Consider the following 19,686-nt stretch of genomic DNA (forward strand, 5'->3'; position numbering starts at 1 on the left):
ATTCAGCCATGGGGGACAAATCTACAGCTATGTTGCTGCTGATAAGGCAGTGTTGCCTTACCTGAGCTCGAATAAATTGTAGTTGTTTCATTCCAGTGTGATTCAGCCCATGTTTTTTTTTTTTTTTTCTTTGCGTATAGACCCCCTCCTCGCCCCTACACAAACAGAGAGATAAAGGAATACACACACACATACACTGCCACCCCGTCTGAAGTTGGTGTTTATTTACAAACTCAGGCTGGATATAAAAAAAAAAGGTTATAAAATAAAGCAACACCATCTTATAATTTAAAAATACACAAATAGAAGGAAATACAGGCCGTCTGGTTGAATGCTTTGATTCAGTCATGGTGTCGTCCGCCGTATCTGTAAAGCCAATGCTGTTTACCACTTCACTGCACTGTGGAAGATTACAAGCCACAAAACCCATCAGTCGCACCAAGCATGCTGACTCTATAGCATTCCAACGGTTCTTATCATAAATAGTTTTTCTTCAACTTGGACATTTCAGTTAGATTACTTTCAGCACAAAGTCCAGAAGGTTCTTCGTACTGACATGACGAAACCTCACTCTTGATATCATAGAGCTGCACACCATAACTGACAAGCTACTAAACTGAAAAATGCAATGAATGTATTGAATTTTAAATTATAGGGTAGAGCAGGGCAAAATCTAACCTGGAGCAAAACTGACATTTTCTATTGCTAATCAGTTTCATGTTTTTGTATTTCCAAAATTTGTGTTCTGCAAAATTTCATCTAAAGAAGATGGACCCAGAAGAGCATAAACGTGGCTTTTTTTATTGTAAAAGCTGATTACTGACCTGTGTGCGTAAGTCACAGAATATACTTCTATATTATTTTTGTCACGTTCTTGGTGGCTGTAATGTAGCACCATTTTGACGCACAGTAAGTAACTAGCCAGGCTAAAGCACAGCCTCCACACAGTGGGGTTAGCTGTCAAAGTAAACATGAAAATTGTTTTTGAGCTTTTTAGCTGAAAATTGTAGTGCACTCTGGTAAACTCTGGGTTTACCTGTTCAAAAAGTATCCTATTATAGTATTTTGACTTGTTTGCTAAAATATGTGGCTAAATATAATAGTCAAAAGGCCCATGGGTACAAAATTTGCCTAAAAACGATTCCAATCATTTTTGTTCAACTAAAAATGTAATAATAAAATAATTTATTCAGTGGTCTAAATGCACTGCCACTATGGCCTGAGGGTCGCTAGTTTGAATCCTGGCTGGTGTGGTGGAGCCGGGGACCTGGTGCATAAAAGAGGGGGTAGCTGGCTTCACATGTCTCAGAGCGATATGTTCGGTCCTTAGCATTCTAGTGTCAGGAGCATTGCTAGTGCTAGGGCTAGCCACGAACAGGTGGGTTAACTGGCAGTAACAGAATTGGGGGAAAAGGACAATTCAGCATGCTGTACATTGATTCTGACACTTATTGTTTTGGTGCAGACAATAATAATTTAGACATATTAACTTTTTTGCACACTGATGTTCTGTTCAGGTCTTCAAAGTTCAAGCCTACACAGTTCACTTCACTGTTCAAAACAGCAACTTGCCCTGCTGTCCCCTACATCATTTCCAACATGAATAAAATATTACAACACAATTATTGCCAAAAATAAGTCACTGTGTTGATTTAATAGATTTTATTCATATGGAAACGTTGAACACATTTGAATCAAGTCAACTCAATGGATCATTACCAGTGGCTTTAGGGTCTTTCTACTTTCTACAAGCAAAGTGACATTTCACTACACACAATATGACCGTTATGTTTTGTTGCTCTGATTAGGTACACTATGACACACTTTTCTGAGCATTATGAGTGTATTATGGGTCTCATCATTGATTTCTGGGACACCCCAATCTTTTTTTTCACTAGCAATGGCCCAAACACTAGGAGGGTGAAGACGAGCACGTCTCTTCTCTGTGACTCATCATGACGCCAGCCACTGCCTCTTTTCTAACGACTGCTGATGCAGCATCGTTAGACAGCCAACGTGCTCAGAGGAAATCACTGGATCACCAGGTCCAATACAAAAGCAATTGGAGGCCTGTGCTGACCAACATCACACTAAGAGTGACGTGGGGAGGAAGTGCCATTAACCCCATTTTTCGGACTCCGGCTGTTGATGGCAAGCAAACTCGGAATTCAAACCAGTGGTCCTCTTATCATGTGTGGCAAGCAAGATTTAGACCTATTATAAAGAAGAACCATAGTAAGAACCAGCTGACTGAATGTGAACCTATAATGCTAGTCTATTATTTCTTTTCACCATTTTTTTAATTTATTTTCCTGTCCCTTCCTCACTTAACACAGAATTTAAAACCTCAATCTACCCAATAATTGTTCACAGCCATTTAAAAATGTGTGTCCTTGATTTTGCTGTCTGTTCTAACTTGTTCGCAAACCTCAGAGAAGCTTGCGTACACATATACACATCACAAAACACCTTCATATACCATGATGTTATATTCTTTCGCCATATCGCTCACCCTGAACACACACAGCCCCAACAAGACTCCAGTCTTCTGCAAGAAAACAGACATAGACGGCCACTGCCTGCAGAGAAGTACAGTACAACTGAATCTTAGCTGCGTTAAGCAGTCTGCCTGAGATTGCTGTATTGCTGGTAGTTCTCCAAGATTCAGACATCCTTTACCCAGGAGCTCTACGAAGAAAGAGGGTCAGTCCGTGGCTTTTTAGCTTCACGCGGCTTCTCTGTGTCCGTATCGTCCAGTGGAGAGGAGGAGAGAGTGTTCTGGGACAAGCCATTGACATTGTGTGTTGAGGCTGGCTCAGACCTACCGTCGCTCACGATCTCCTGCTCACATGACTTTGTTGTGTCCTCTTCCTCCTCTTTTTTGACTCCTACCTTCTCATCTACCTCTCCATCTTTGCCCTGGGTGCGCCTTTTCTTCCTCAGCCCGAGATCCCTCTTCTCCTCTATCTTCAGCTCTATCTTCACCTCCTTCTTCCAAGCACCGAACGGTAGAATGTCTGCGTCCCCACCTGAGCTTTCGCACAGCGTTGGCCCCGCCCACTCTGGAATCTCCAGTCCGAGCAGTTTCATCAGCTGACCCATGACCTCATCCACATAACCATGGATACCCAGGTGTGCGTGCTTGTCCTGCAATGAGGCGAAGGCATTGGTAACTAAACAAGGTCTAGTCTCAGACACAATGTAGGCCTAAATGGTATGGCAAAGACAAACAGTAGAACAGCGGAAGAGTGGAACAGGTTTCACACCCTGCTGGGAACTTACTTTCCTTGCATATGCTGTTATTATATTTGTATATACCAACTGGAACAACCTACCTAGGCCACACATGGATGTCAGATCAATGCGACATGTGCATTAAAAAAGCCATGTGTGTGGTTTATCATCATTTCCAAATGCTGTTTTTGGGTTTTTTTTACAAGTTGCTAAATTGTATTAAGCAACATCCATAAACACATGACGTGGCACGTCCTGGAGTTTTTTTTTCATATCTGCATTTGGAAAGAGATTAGCCACAAATAAATCCAATTTGAGCACTTAGCTGCAGGACCAACAGCGAGAATGACGCAAGGAAGTAAAAAAATATCTAACCCAAAGTGCGAGAAGACGCCAGTCAAACAGCGACAGGTGCCGCGGCCAACATAACCGTAACAGGATTAAGTGTTGAGTATTGTGGGGCGAAACGTGAGGAGCTCAGAGGGAAAAAATGATATAAGGCATTAAGAAAATGTGGGGGGACACGGCCACCAACTCATTCAGACACACAGCTTTAGAGCTTCTTAATCGGTTTCAGGTTTTCATCAGCGTAAAAGCGCCTGACTGGAGAGAACTTCTGTGTGGATTCTGTGAGGCTGACCTGCCGAGACTAGAATAATTCTGGTGCCTGCTGACATCACATGGATGGTGTGCAGATGTCTCTCAATATAGCAGCGGGATTAGGATTTGTATGCGTGTGGAGGTAGGTGGGAAGGTGGAGAGAGACTCTGACTGAGAGGCTATTCACTCTTCGTGTGTGTGTGTGTGTGTGTGTGTTCAAAAACTCACATGCTTAGTTGGCTGTAAATTGACTATCACCACCTTGCCTCCGGTCCGTTTGGTCAGAAGAGGCAGATCGCCGCTGGGTTTAATTTGTAGAGATGTACCCAACGTAAGGGCCAGGTCAGCTCTCCTACACACACACAGAGACACACACAGAGACACACACAGACACACACAGACACACACAGACACACACAGCATGAAAGAAATGACTTGCACTACAGTGTGGTGACTCAACGTGTTGGCTGGTCATGTAAGGCGACACAATATATTGTTAGTAAGGCTCATTCAAATATTTAATCAGGATTATTTTAGGTAATTAATTAACAAATTAGTTTTATTTACTTATTTAAAGATAAAGATGTTCTCCTCTCAACACAAGCCTTAAATTTGTTTTCATATATATACCTACTAATTATCCAGCACCTAACCAGTACCTAGTGATTATAAGTTTATTATATTATTATTAATTATAATCTATTCATTTAGCACCGGACAATTATTCAAGACCTACAAATTAGTCAATGGGTACCAATAAAATTTGCAGCCATTGAAGCTACTAATTGAATTGGTACCTGTTCACTAATGAATGGGTCCTGAATAATTACCAGGTGCTAAATAAATAGGTACTAAATAAATACAACTTAGAATTGCATGGGTCCGTCACAGCGAGTCTGAGGGATGTGAAAAATTGAAATTATGTGATGTGAAAAGTTGTTGAATTAAGTCACAGCAATGCATCTGTCCAATCAGAAGATGAAACTCTAAATTCAAGTGGCAAAAATGTTAATCCCCTTTGCTTCATCACCCCTGAAAACAAATGTAATGTTAATGTTTTTATTAAAACATTATATATATATATAAATATATATATAATGTATATAAATGGGATTAAAAATGGACATTGTAAGGTGTGGGTTCCTATGGATAATGCAAAGAACACCTTTTTAACACGCACATGTGGTTAATTTGGTACTGCCATTTAACTAGAAGGGTAAGTTCTTAACACGTCTCCTCTGACACATACAAAGTCAGCCACCACCTCTTTTCACCCTTCCGCTTATGCGGCATCACCAGGCAGCGACATGCTCGAAGGGAAGTGCCTGGTCCCCAACTAGGCCACTGCAGCTAAAAAGACGCCTGTGCCAGCCACCATTGCTTTAGGAATGGCGAGTTTGCTTTAGAATGCTTTAGAATCTACTCGAATCTCAAATACCTATTTCACACAGCTCAGGGATTCTTGTTACAGTGGCAGCTCACGATGGGAACTGGAGCTCTGCTGCGCTGCAGCTTTTGATAGTTTTGCTTCTGCTGCTCGTAGATTTAACTATAGGTTTCCTGTGAGCATTGCAGGATTCACAGCATGGTATCAGCCTGAATTAACAGTGGTTTTATCTAGTGACGCTTTAAGTCATTTAAAAGCTGTGTTTGAACAATGACAGTTTTAGTCATGGCCTCTTTTAAAACGTGTTAACAGTGTTAAAAATAGTGGGGTTAATAATTTATAACATCACCACATTAAATTCATTAACTCCAACACCACTACTTGTTAATCGCTCCCACAAATTGGGCAAAACTGCAGAAGGCTGCTGTAGGAAAAAAAAAAAAAAAAGAGCCTTAAATGAGATGAAAACTGTAAAACATCTGCCTCTTCAGGGATACCATTAAAATGTCCTCTCAGGTCGTCACCACCGCTGCAGTACCATTTACTTCACCAAGTGCCAGGGACCCTCCACTATGCCCCTAGTCTTTTTGTGACTATCTTCCTTTACTATCACACTGAAGGTTGCTTCACAGTGCCTTCTAATCAATTTGGGGCTACATGACTGATCAGTGATCTCCATGCTAATTAGCAAGTGAGGGCGGTCATTTCCGCTGCCACAGCGACAGCAGAGCTCTGTTATTTCAGAGAGTAATCTTCTCAAACAAACAATCTCTCCATAGTGTCCTGAGGAGAGATTATACAAAAAAAAAAAAAAAAAGCACAGTCGGGCGCTTCTCAAGGACAGCAACCTATTTCGTCGCATGAATAGCGAGACCCAACGTGCTCATCCAAGTGACAGGACACTCGCAGAGCTCCTGAAATAGAGGTCAGAAGCTACGCGCTGGACTTTGTGGTCTCTTCACTCTGTCACTGGGCGTCTTTGCTGCGGGCGCCTTGAGACGACTCGCCCCAAATTCAGAAAGCGTGACCGGGCTGACTGCAGAAGGCTGTGGTATGCACACGAGCGCTGAAAGGATTGTGCACTGGCTTTTTCCATCTATGTGCAAATGCGCCTATACTGTAAGATTTTTACTGCCTCGGTCCTAAAGTGGCCACCTCTGCCGAGATCCACATGCATGTTACTGTATAACTACATGAAACCTTCAGATGCCCATATCTACCTCCACATGATTTGAAATTTTGAAGGAGGCGTTTATACAGTGATCTCCTTACCCTCAGCTTACCTAACTAAAGCCATTCATCCAACACATGCTTAATGTCAAGACAAGGTTTGCCATCTTGTTTTGCCCACTTTTTAAAGTCTGTTTCTTCTGCTTTTGTGTGAAATGTCTGGTCATTACGTACCAAATGGTCTGTGCCTGTATTGTACTGTATTTAATTGTATTTAAAGTGAAGGCAGTCTGAAGTACGCTACCGCTGTGGACACTGATCATAAAGTAGCTAGCTCTAGTATCCCAATATTCCAATAAGCTATTTAATGCTATTTAGAGCAGAGCTAGCTACAAAAAACTCCAAAATATCCAAATAAAAAGAGGACCTGCATCTGTGGTTGAACGTGCTAAATTGAAAACATCCACCAAACCTACATACATCTGCTCTAAACATTTTGTGGAGGGGAAAGCAACACTACAACATCCTTGCCCAGAGAAATGGCTTGTGTATGAACCTCCGGTAAAGCGGACATGTCGGGTGCTTGCGAGGCTATCAGGTAAGGCGCTAGCCTGAGCGCTAACCTATTTAGGAGTAACACAAGCACCCGACACATCTACTTCACCGGAGCCTCATAAATTACTTATTTCTCTGGGTAAGGATGGTTGTGGTGTTTGTTTCCTCTTTTGGTTTCCGGTGGAAGGAGCTGACTGTATTAAAACATATCGCTGCAGACCATGAAAACCATTTATCTCCATTTTTTAAGGCCGTTTCTGCATGCTCTTGTAAAGTCATCTTTTTTTCCTCTCTCCTTTTTTTTTTTTTTTTTTTTTTTTTTTTTTTTTTAAGACCGTGACAATATTCAGTATAACATTCATGGCTGCATGAATTTATTTAGTTTCTTCATTTTGTAAAAACTGTTGTATAAAAGCAACAGGTCACATGTAACCACGAATAACATCAACATGCAATCAAACCCCAGCCTTGATGATATTCGCAATACCACACTCCATCTCGTTTTATATTGCTTAAACGCTTAATTCACATTTGAGAACATCAAGGTATCAGTACTGGACATTCAGAATGATCCTCAGCCCAAATCATACTGGCATAAACATTACATATATACACAATAATACACAGACCACGGTCTCCCCTGAACAGTCCTAAACACATTGGATATATGTTACTGTGTAGTTATTTATATTCACTCATTTCCTCATCACTGCTATGTTGTCCCACCGCTGAAGAACAGATTCCCCCTCAGAGGAACATGATCTTTCTGCTCTTAAAGGAGTTATCACTTCCTAATCAAGGCTTCATGGTTGCTGTACAGCATGTATTACGGCATATTATGAATTTATCGGTCTGTGTGTGTGGGTCCATGAGAGACAGAGCTGTGTGTGGGTTCAGTGTAACATGATTAAACCATGAAAGCAAAGCTCTGTGACCACAGGTAGCCTATTGCCGGAACACACACCGATAAGCATAACAGCCCTGTCTCTCTCCACCTGACAGCTGCTCTAACATTCCGGCCTTGTCTGGCCTGTCTCTTCTTCCATTTCCCTCTCTCTCACCCAACACACACCTGCTCGCTTCGTCAGCTCTGTTCAGATCCCTGTCAGGCAGCGAGTCCTCCCAATCCAGGATTGTGCTGATCAGCTTCCCTCTGCGGAAGAGCAAATTCACCAGTCAGATGTGCTCCATTTTACACAAAATTAATAATGTTAGGTCTGTTTTGGGCACATATATTCCTGGATATACTCATGTGAAAAAAATGTGGACACCCCATTAAACATTTAGTTTTTTATTAAGAAATGTGGACATATCAATAATTCACCTTCTTCCAACAATATCTATAGACAAAGGTGATGTAATTGCATCAGCTTTGCAAACCAAAGAAAATGAAAAAGATGCCAAGTCCTACTCAGGGAGAAGTCAGTACACCCTATACGTCCTAATAGCTAGCATGCCCCCCTTCGGATGAAATAACCTCAATTAGACGTTTTCCATCATTGTCTTCTCAACTGGGAGAACATTTTTCCGCCTCCCCCATGAAGAATTCTTTCAGCTGTTGCTTCAGAGGCTTCTTGCATGCTCAGCTTTTTTTCAAACCACCCCACAGCATCTTAATAGGACAAAGATCCTGGCTGTGACTTTCCAGAATTTATTTATTTTATTTTTAAGCCATGGCTGGGTGGATTGACTGGATTGTTTTGGGTCATTGTCATGTTGCATGGTCCACCTACGATTCAGTTTTAGTACAGATGGACTCATTTTCCTCACGCCACCTCCGACAGGCTCCTCCCAAATTCTTGCTAGCGTTCTATAAAATCGCAATGTTCTATTCAATTCAATTAAAAATGTAATAAAAAAAAAAGCACCCTTCACAACAAATGTCACAAAACTCTTTACAGAGATCCAGGTCCACACCTCTTATGAGCAAGCACCACAATGGAGGTGGTAGCGACAGTGGCAAGAAAAAACTCCCTCATACTAAAAGGAAGAAACCTTGGGAGAAACCAAGACTCTAAGCATCTGCATCTGATGTGGTGGACCTGATTCTAATTCTTTTATGTGGGGGGTGTTCTAACCTTTTCCAAATCTCTTTTACAAACATGGTTCTATATGGAACCAAAAGTGGTTCTTCTAAGGCATCACTTAAAGAACCCTTTGTAGCACCTTAGTTTTAAGACTGTATTAGTGCTATGTATTTGTGCATTCAGTACATTGTTTTAAAAAATCATCCTGAATCAGGATAATAATTTTCCAGAGGGTTAGTGATTTATACCCCGATCATGCACACTTTGTTAAAAATCTACAGACACATACAGACGCACACACACAGACGCACACAGAGACACACACCTGCAGGCTCTGAGTCCCCTGGAACGAGTAACTTCACAGTAGCGGCCAGTTGGCTTCAAACCCATCACCCCAATTACTGTGTCACGCACGTACTGCCTGTAAAAAAACAAAAAACAAAAATGCAAATCTCACAACAACCATCACTAGGCTTTATGTGCATTTCCAAAAAGGCTGCTATACAATTACACGGTCAGCCCTCAGGCAATTTAACACCTAGCACTTCTAAGAACCACAGACTGACCCTTTTCCTGTACCCCACTTTAACACAAAAGTATAAACCAAGGGTTAAATGTCGCAATTATCCGAGCTGTACAACCCCAAGGGGAAGTGTGATGGCGGTGGAAGCTAACAGCTAAGGGCTTCGGTTAACACCTCACAGTGTTGCCGGCAGGCAAGCGTCCATCCCTCCTGGCCGGGACAGGACCCAGCACTGGCCACCAATGGCAAGGAGGTTGTAAACAAGGCAGGACACATCATTTCGCTTTAGCTTCGGTCACTGCGCCCTGAGCAGGGCTCTTGAAGCCTCGCGAGCGCTCCAGGGGGACCATTGCTCAGACCGCACCTTCTGTTTGAGCCGTGATATGACTGCTTGCACACGCATTAGAGGCAGGGAGATTAAATGAGCCAGAGTGACATAAACGTCAAAAGTTTTCTAAAGGTTCAGAGTGTAATTCTCAGGAAATTAACCTCCTGGATTTTGTGGGTAACTGAATGATTGCAGTCTGGATTTAGCTTCGGTTATATGAACTTGCAAGATATTTGGAACAGCTGGCCAGTTTCAAGGTCATTGCTTATTTTTTTATGTTATTATACAAATAATACAAACAAGGATAAATGCAAATAAACGAACAGTAGCCAGTAGTCAAAAGGTGTTGCTACAACAACAGGTTGAAAGATTGAGTACGCTCATAACGGTGCACAGGGCAGCAACAAACAATGACTTTGATAGTTGAATTACAATTCTAATTGAGTAGCCATCAGCTTTTAAATTTATCTTGAGGATGTTTTATGCATTTCCTAACTAAAAATGAAAACAAAGAAAAAAATTACTTTCCTGCTAATAAAAGCAATAAAAGTCTAATGTTTTTCTGTCAGAATTTAAAACCAAAGATGTGTAAATTAGCAGAGATAAAATAACAAAACTAAATACATTTCCCTATGTAATTTTAGCCTTCAGTTTGAAAGTATATTTGTCAGTGCCACATTTGTATTAGTAACTTATTTTTATTCTGTTTATATTCAGGACTTTTATTTTTCCACTGTCTTCAGGACTGTTTATATTAGTCATGTTTATTTAGACTTTTATTTTACTTTGTCCATTTGTGATGTAGCGAAAGAGTGGAGCTACTGCCTCTCTCTCGTACCGGTTTTATCCACACTCTCCGTTGCTGGGATGGGCGGCTGCTCAGTCTGTATGTGTTCATTGCAGCTCTGCGTCCAGATTGAGGGAATTATTACTGTATAAAGAAACAGCAGCAGTAAAACCTCACTGTTGTGGTTCAAGTTTGGTGATTAATCCGTGGTTCACGTGCATCCTGAATCGTTCCTAATTGGAGTGAGAAACACATGATAATGTCACCAACTAATCAACTATGACTTAGTCAATTAATTTAAATGTCATTGCACCCCAGTAACTGAACTACAAATGTTTGCTCAGATTTACACAGACTCCAACCAAGCTGAAACCAGGTTTGCTGGTATAACGGTGGAGTCGGAACGTATTTGGCTCTCTAGCTGTTCTCCTGCTTTTGTTCTGTATGTTCTGCGACATGCCAAGAAGGATGCTGCCAATATCAAGGTTTTTTTTGTTTGTTTTAGCTGAACTGGCTGGCAGCACTTGTCTCCAGATGCCACTGCCAAACTCAGACACCAACTGAAGCCATTTCCAGGAAATGGTAGAAGAGGGTGAAGACGGCCATGTGGGAGAAGAAGAGAGATGGCACAGAGACAGAGACACACACTCAGAAACAAACAGCAGGAGACACACATACACGGGAGAGCAGACATGGCAGAAGACACAAACACACACTCACCTGGAGTAAAAACACACACAGAAACGGACAGATCAGGAGAAAAGGTCACAGCAGGCAATAGACCAATAGAGACATAGAGAGAGATACAGGGAGAGAGCAAAAGGGAGAGAAAGGGCAACACAGAGAGACCGAAGGAAAAAGACAGAGAGAAAGAGAGTTAGACAAAAGAAGACAGAGTGAGCAAGCCAGAGACTGAGACAGAGAGACAGCATGAAGTAGACAACCCAAGACTGAGACAGCCAGAGACAGAGAGACAGTGTGAAACAGACAGCCAGAGACAGAGAGACAGCGTGAAACAGACAGCCAGAGACAGAACAGACAGACAGGGAAAGATACACACACACACACACACACACACACACACACACACACACACACATATGAGAGAGAGAGAGAGAGAGAGAGAGAGAGAGAGAGAGAGAAGAGTAGCAGGGAGGATGAGTTAAAACACAGCAACGGAAGGTGAAAAATAATGATGGTGGAAACACGCACTTGCCACATTTCTCGCATTCCTCAACAAACATGTTTCCATGAAGCTCTGACAATCGATCCCTGAAAAGAAAGAGAGAATTAATGACCAATAGAGAAAGAAAGACACACACAGAGAGAGAGAGAGAGAGAGAGAGAGAGAGAGAGAACACAAAAAGGTTTAATAGATTAAAAAAAGCTTTTAAAAACAAGCAGTTGGTGGAAGGGGACCTGCTCTCATCACCAGCACATTTCAGCACATTAACGTGTTCAATTAGACAGCAAGGCTCCTTTCATTCAGGCTGTGTCTGCTCATTAACAGCACAATTACAACTCCCTCCTTTCCATCAGACAGCTGCTCACTTCCACTAACAACAAGCTTCAGGAGAACAAAGCAGCACAGAACGCTAACTCCACTTTGCGTAGTGAAGCTGTAGTGATTGTTCTAAACTACCAGACATACTTGTGTAAAATCCTCCTTTTCAGTGACTGTTCTGTATCTCTCAGCACAAATGGTGCTTTCAAACTGTTGGGGGAGCCCAGGAGCACAAAATACCTATTGTCACATAGTGCTGCTTTAAGTTTAAGCCGGGCTTTATTAGGAAAAAAATCTTTTTCTATTTTTTAAAAGAGGACAGCTGCCTAAACACAGCTCACAGATAGCATTTTCACCACCAGTCACACACACTGAAGTGGTTCTGCAGGTGGTACACTGTGTATAAGCATGGGTTTGACAGAAATGCATATGTAACAGTCCTAATTGTAGTGGGAGCCCAGGAGCACAAAATACTCATTCTCGCATTATGCTGCTTTAAGTTTAAGCCACGTTTTATTAAATGTGTTTAAACAATCCAAAAATCTGAGAAAGTGCTGCCTAAACACATCTTGCAGGCAGCGGTTACCACAGTGAAGTGATTGTGCATGTGGTAAACTGTGTATAAGCTTGGGTTTTACAGCTGATACTGACTGTGCATTCCACAAGTTAAAATGTACCGACTCTACAAAGCAGGCCAAAACTGTCATTAGAGCCATAAAAAAAAATATTGGGCGTTAATGTGCGTCTGTTTACCTGGGGAAGCCGGAGCGCAGGTGCAGGCCATCTACGTTCTGGCTGATGAGGTATTTGAGGTAGCCAGCTCTCTGCAGCTGCAGTAGGGCCATGTGAGTCAGACTGGGCTTAGCGTCCTCAAAGGTGGTGTCAAAATGAGGCGACTCCCCTTTCTCCTCCATGGTCCACACGCCTTTAGGGCCTCTGGAGAAGAACACAGACATATACACAGACAGATCTCGTTACAGTAGGGATTACAAGGAGCAACTAAGGAAATCAATTGATGTTCTGGAGCAGCAGCACATGTGTCTAGGCTCACCACATCCAATGCCAGGCTTGGGCGAGTGGGGCATATAGTGCCCCAGGATTGGGCTTTAGAGAAGTGGAAGTGAAGGAGCTCCATATAATCAATACCTTAGTGTTTGTGATCCAGAACTAATCATCTAACATCAATATCCAAGCATGGCTTGATTTCAGGAGAAACACTGGGTGAGCAACAACAGGCAAAAAAACAACAAAAAACAACACACTTTATTTATTTACTCTGTTTTAGCTCATGTCTAGAGATAGATCTGTGTTGATGGGTATAGGTATCGTTAGGTAGCAGCAGAAAGTGTGGAGTCGGACACTGGAGGGTAAAAGAAGCAAGCGAAATTCATTTATTCCAGCAGACTTCCAAAACGAATACATTAAATGCGTGAAACCTAGCGGTAAGTTCAACTATGAACTTAATACACCAGACACATAAATTCACATCGCTATCATTTTACATTTTACGGAATTCAGGCTTCACTGATGCCTAAAGGAGCGGATCCAATTCTCTGGAGACCACGAAAAATGAAACTTGAGAAGGTGTTGTCTAAGCGTCAAGCCAAATTCTACATTTCTTGCTAAAAGAATAAACTAAAAGAGCCTACTCCATTTATAGGGAGGCTCTTATCATCTTAATGTCCATGTTTTTACTGAGGAGGTATTGGAGGGATCCTGCAATAGGGCCTCTGCCGCTGCGATACGGCCATGGGAGTCACACTGGGCTTATCATCCTCAAACGTGGAGTCAAAACTGAGCTTACTTTCTTGATCTGCACATAAATGTCCCTCCACTGATTCAAGTCACATCACATGGCTACTCTTTACAACTCTGGCGTATGGCATTGTGCTCTGAAACTATCTGGAACATCTGCGTTCACTCTGTGTGTTTTCACGGTTTGTGGTTGATATGTTAGCTGGTTTGTTAACTGCAATAAAAGTGGAACACTTGTTCGTCAGCAATCTTCCAGTTCAGCCTTGTAACCGTTTCTGTATCCAGGATCAAATGGCAACTGGAAAGTTTCCAGACCTCCAAGTAGGAAAAGTACAAAATCTGAACGTCCAGCCTACTCAATATGGGTGCAGGTGCTGCCTAAAGGTTTGAGAAGTGGGCTTCCAAGGCTGGCATCCATGTCTTGAGTGCCCTTGAACAGGTGTTTGATGCCACAGATAGTCCTCCTAACCTCTCTTTTATAAGGTTTGAGTCAAACCTAGACATGTGAAGCCTTAAGATAAACTAAAGGCCTATTCCCATATTAGGTATTAGCTTTACATGGTGAGATGGTGGGGTTCTGTAAGTTTACCACAGAACGTCTGTAATGTTAGACAGATTTCCAAAGGATTGGAAATTCTGGTATAAGTGACAGAGCTGAAAAGGCTCCTCATCTTATCTGCTTCTTCCTGGTTTCGAGGTCCACCCAGAATCTTTGGGCTCAAGGCCGGAGTACCCCCGGCACAGGGCAGATAATTACTGCTAAGCTTTGAAATGTTTTCTCTGTTTTGAATTGAATCTCTTCTCATAACCTGAGCTTCAAAAAGTAGGTTATCATCGTCAAACTACCCAAACACTCTCCTTCTCCACTGGACCAAAGGCACGGCTAACATCACATCCCACAGTGCGAGAGTGCCATTTCAAATCACATGCTGTGTTCAAGACAACTGGGAGCTGGAAGCTTCGCACTTTCCACCAAATTGTTCACGCAGCTCCAGCTGTGTGTGTGGTCAGGGGGTAAAAACTGGACCCTCAATAATCGAGCTTTTGTTTGACTGTTGAAGGCTCTTGGAAAGCTCTTAAGAGGTTTTACATTAGCGTTAAGAGTTAGGTTCATTTATTTAGTTAAATGATAGATGGGTTCTATGCGAGCCAGTGGCTTTCACTTGCACAGAATAACTTAACCATGTAATTATCCAAGTGCCCCCAGCCAAGTGTATCCTATCTTCAAACAGCTTTATCATACACAAAAACAATGTTAAGCCCCATTTGAATGAGATGAGATGAGATTTGGAATAATGTAATTAATAACAGGGTATCATTTAAATGAAATCAAATTTGTTGTCACAAAGCAGCTTTACACAATCAGTAATTAGTAGAAACACCAGAAATCAACAATCTAAGAAGACATGAAAACAAAAAGACCCCCAGTAAGCAAGCCAAAGGCACAGTGGCAAGGAAAAACTCCCTCCGAGCTGGAGGAAGAAACCACACTCACAAGGGGAACCCATCCTCCTCTTGTCGGAACAATCAATAAATTATTGATAATATTCACCAAATCACCAAGACTGTTTTACTGCTCAGATGTGCTTATATCCGTTTAGAGTTCATTTAGATTTTAACAGGGTCAAATCTTAGCAGTTTTAGGATCTTTACAGGACGATCCTCAAGATCTCTTCACAATCAGCATCACTCTTCAGCCCTGCCCAGGGGGGGTATTCCTGCCAAGTCTCTAGGCAGACCCAGACCCAATGTGGCTCTGACCATGAAGGATAAGAAGGTAAGAAGGATGGATGATATAAATCATATGGACTCCCATCACATCATTGCCAACAGGCAACAGTATGTAAATGACTCATTTCTCCAATCAAAGTTCTCCACTCCTGATCCTCAAGCCACACCACAGAATTGCACTGTTGCTGCACTGGGGAATAACTGGACTAGGTCAGACGCTTTGTGGGAATGGAAATGCATGGGCGAGACCTGCTTCTTAAATATTTGGCAGTGAGAACTGAGGCAAATCTTTGCTGATGAGCTTCTTTGAATTCTTCCCTTCTGACATCTCTCTCTCTCTGCCTCCCTGTCGCCACAGAAATGGCATGACAACAGACTGGCTTTGTGATCTGAGCTCCTGAGGGTAACCGGAGACGAGAGAATAAAAGCATTTTTTGGCCCCGATGACTAGAGGAAGGAGAGAGAGAGAGAGAAATGAAAAAAGAAGGAAATAAGGAAGGTAGCAAAAGGTAGGAAGGGGGAATGGAAGGTAGGAACACACAGGGAGAGGTTGTAGCCAACTGTTTTGGATTTGATTAGAGTGTAGAGGGTTATCAGCAGTCGTTACAGGAGCCTTTAACTAGCCAATTGATTCCAGATGGAGGTCCTCAGTGTGAGCAGTGAGGAAGATTGATCCATTTACATAAAGATGGAGAGGCCTACGCGGGGGGACAGCATCCAATTCAGAGCAGACATGAGGGTGTCTTCATTACATATTCTCTTTCTGTGTTTCACAGCTAACAAACACACACACAGATACTTCCTTCACCCAACATAACTCAACAAAGCTCCTTCACAGTAAACATATACGATCAAGGGTTGATATCTATTAATCCTGTAAATGCATGTAAATAACTAAATAATATATACTACTACATATTAACATATCATTTTAAAAAATTTAAACGGTCATCTAGTAAAGTTACTAAGGACGTTCAGATCAAGTTATTTTGCCCGCTGCTCATCTCTTGATGCTGGGTGTCATCCTTACGCTTACTTTATTTTTAGGAGCAGATTCTATAATGAGACAGTCTGGACTGATGTATTTAGATTAGATGAACTTTTCATGTGCCACTGTAAAAAAGCTCCATACTGCAGACTCTATACTCTTTTACTTACCTTCTGAGAAGGTCCGCACTGCTGGCTGTCGGCTGGGCATAATGTCTGTTAATGAAGCCTTGCGCTGAACACTACGGTTAAAGTAAAGACTCAAAACTGGATTGGGATTAAAATAGACCATAACCGATCTACTAAAACAAGCCTGGATCAGCTCCAGTCCTGAACCACTGGATTGGATCAACATTCTTAAAAATAACATGACCGTACCTTCAAATTTGTGCATATTTTGTCCTTCACAGAGCTACAAGTACACAATCACACCGAAGCTGTTTGGTTACACACACACACACACACACACACACACACACACATATATATATATATATATATATATATATATATATATATATAGATATACTGACAGTCATTTTTGAAAAGACAAAAATGCACCTGGCATTTTTTATATGATTAACGTCAGCTTTGTTGACACATCATTGCAGTCTTAGAATAAACAAATCTAGGACTTGGATTACGATTGGATCACTCAACCTTCATTCGTAGATGGTCAGAGACGGATCGTGACCTCAACTAAGCCTTAGTCTCCTGGACCACTTGGAGGCCCTAGCTCTTCAGCTCAGACAAAAGCAAGTTCCAACAACAATCTGCAATTTGGAAAGCTCCACAATTTGGAAAAAGATTGAGACTACAACCTTTTTTCCCACCCAAATCGTGTGGTGATATTGGCCTTAGAAGCAACCAAACAACAAATATATATCCAAACTGGACTAAAATAATCAAAGCACCTCAGAGTTCTGTGAAAAACAGTAGGTAATTCTACCTGGAATTTTCTAAGAGAACAATCAAGAAAGCAACACAGACAGGATTGATCTAGACAGCAATCGATCTAAGAATCCTTGCCAATCAAACCCCGTCCAAACAGCGCCTACCGTGATGTTTAAACAGCAGGTGAAAGTGTTCCAAATCTGATTTACTGTACAAATCAGATTTGCTTGGATGAACACTCAAAAGGTTCATCCAGAGAAGGGTCAACGAGATCTCATACGTGATCCTTGTTTGAGTACCCAAATGTTTGCCTCCTGTTAGTCACATAAATACATTCACAACAGTTACTCCAGTGCACACTTTAACACCCAAAGCTGTCCTCCATCTTTCATTACGATTAAAAAAACCTCCAACTGCTAACGTTCCTTTAATACTTATCGGAGGACTTTGTTCATACAGCTTCCAGGCCCTAAATTACTTTCTTATACCTGCTGTGAAGGAAACAGCTAGCACACAAACTCGGAGATAACAGAGACACATACTGGATAAAGAGGCTCGATCGGCATGAAGAAGCTCCTTTGACTCCTGCCCTTCTCTCTTTTCCCCCACCTCAACATCCTTGATGTACCCTGATTTTGAAGAGCTGTTAGATTTTTCCTGTTGGAGGTCATCATGCTTGTTTGTTTACATCATCTTTGCGATCTCGCTTGTGCAGCTAAACCAAAAACGCAGTGTAACCATAGTAACGGACGAGTCGCCGTCAAGGGTTTACTCCCACTCGTGCAAAGTTATGAAGATTAAGACGGATTTGCATAAATGACGCATTAATGCCGATCTGGCAGTTGCCATTGCCGGGTATCGGATTTCCTATGATTTGTCGGTTCACACTGTGGACCTGCACCTCTTTAAAATGAAGCTGTGTTCACATAGCAGGTAATGGCTATGATGTGTACACAAAAGAATGGTATTCCAATATAGTGAAAGCAGGCCCAATTCCCCACCAGCTTCACTGGTAAAGGAAAACTGCTTGCTGTTCACTCCATGTTCTCAACAGATTCTGCTGAAAATGATACACTGATCATAACAGGTGAGAAACCATGTTTACAGCAGGTTAGCAGTAAAATGGAACCGATATATGCAAATGTGCATTTATACAGGAAAAGCATCATCAGATCTTGTCTGGCCACACTGGGGAAAAGCATAAATGGGATCCAGGAAAATGGTAAAAATGTAAACGGATAGAAGGCTATATCTAGAAACGATCAGGGTGCGAAACGCATGCTAACGTCAGTTGGAAACTAACTTACAGAGTCAAATCAGTCCTGCACTGATCTTGCTAAAATAGACCATCAGCAGCTAGAACCGTGATCCATTACACATGGAGAAAAAATGGCTAAATTTAGTCTGGTACGCAGTTAATAATAAATGTAGGGAATGTGCGGGTTCTACTTTCACTGTGCTTCCAGCTAAACTACAGTTTCTCATATTCAGCAATGTCACGTTCATTAATACTTCCTCCAAAAGAAGTTCTGAATGTGTGCTGTTGGAGCATGTGTGTTTGCCTAGCATTTGCCTTACAGCCATTTGGAGGAGAGTGTTTGTTTGCAAGTGTGCACTCCCTGGGGCTGTGTTCCAATTACCAATACGGCGATATATTGTGATATCATGAATGTTTTTGGCAATCTCTGAATTACCATGTTCATGGTTTAAGGTTTAAATATTTGACATCTGCAATTACGTCACCTTTACTCATCATATTTACCTATTCAATTCTTAATATTTGCATATTTTTAAATTAAAGAACTAAACATTAAATAGTGTCCTATGTTTTTCACATGACTTTTTATTTACATATACAGTCACATATTACTATATATTAAATAAATAAACATGTATTTATAATTGCATGGCAAACCTACTACTCAAATGGAAAATACACACTGCAGCAAGTACCTTCAAAACCTGGCAAAAATCACATTTTCTAATAAATTCTCCCTTTTTTTTATAATTTATATTTGACAGCTGTGCGGCAACCCCAACTTCAGGGTTTACGTCTATGATTGCTTGACTACCAAGGGCAAGTAAAAGTATGCTGAGAAAGCAGCTTAGAAAATTACAGTTTGTACTGTTTTGGGGACAATTCAGACATTCACTTCAGGGGGTGGTGCACTACCTGCGTATTCTGTATGATCGTAAAAGTCACT

General features: G+C 41.6%; 1 protein-coding gene across 3 annotated transcripts in view; it reads right to left on the bottom strand.

Annotated features, from left to right (window-relative positions):
* Positions 1–209: 209 nt before the first annotated feature.
* Positions 210–19,686, bottom strand: part of sirt6 (sirtuin 6) — a 28,512-nt gene continuing 9,035 nt past the window's right edge. The window contains exons 1-7 of one of the 3 annotated variants that reach the window (XM_072668659.1): positions 18,025–18,092; positions 12,869–13,051; positions 11,824–11,883; positions 9,299–9,394; positions 8,019–8,099; positions 4,063–4,186; positions 210–3,147 (exon numbers count right to left, since the gene is read on the bottom strand). In XM_072668659.1, coding sequence (XP_072524760.1) covers positions 2,689–3,147; positions 4,063–4,186; positions 8,019–8,099; positions 9,299–9,394; positions 11,824–11,883; positions 12,869–13,029 — 981 coding nt within the window. In that variant the 5' untranslated portion in view covers positions 13,030–13,051; positions 18,025–18,092 and the 3' untranslated portion in view covers positions 210–2,688. Of the gene's footprint in view, positions 3,148–4,062; positions 4,187–8,018; positions 8,100–9,298; positions 9,395–11,823; positions 11,884–12,868; positions 13,052–16,759; positions 16,801–18,024; positions 18,093–19,686 lie in introns of those variants that run through there. The other 2 variants (XM_072668658.1, XM_072668657.1) reach the window with 2 other exon arrangements.

The sequence above is a fragment of the Salminus brasiliensis genome, chromosome 23, assembly GCF_030463535.1.
Source record: "Salminus brasiliensis chromosome 23, fSalBra1.hap2, whole genome shotgun sequence".
NCBI lineage: Eukaryota > Metazoa > Chordata > Actinopteri > Characiformes > Bryconidae > Salminus > Salminus brasiliensis.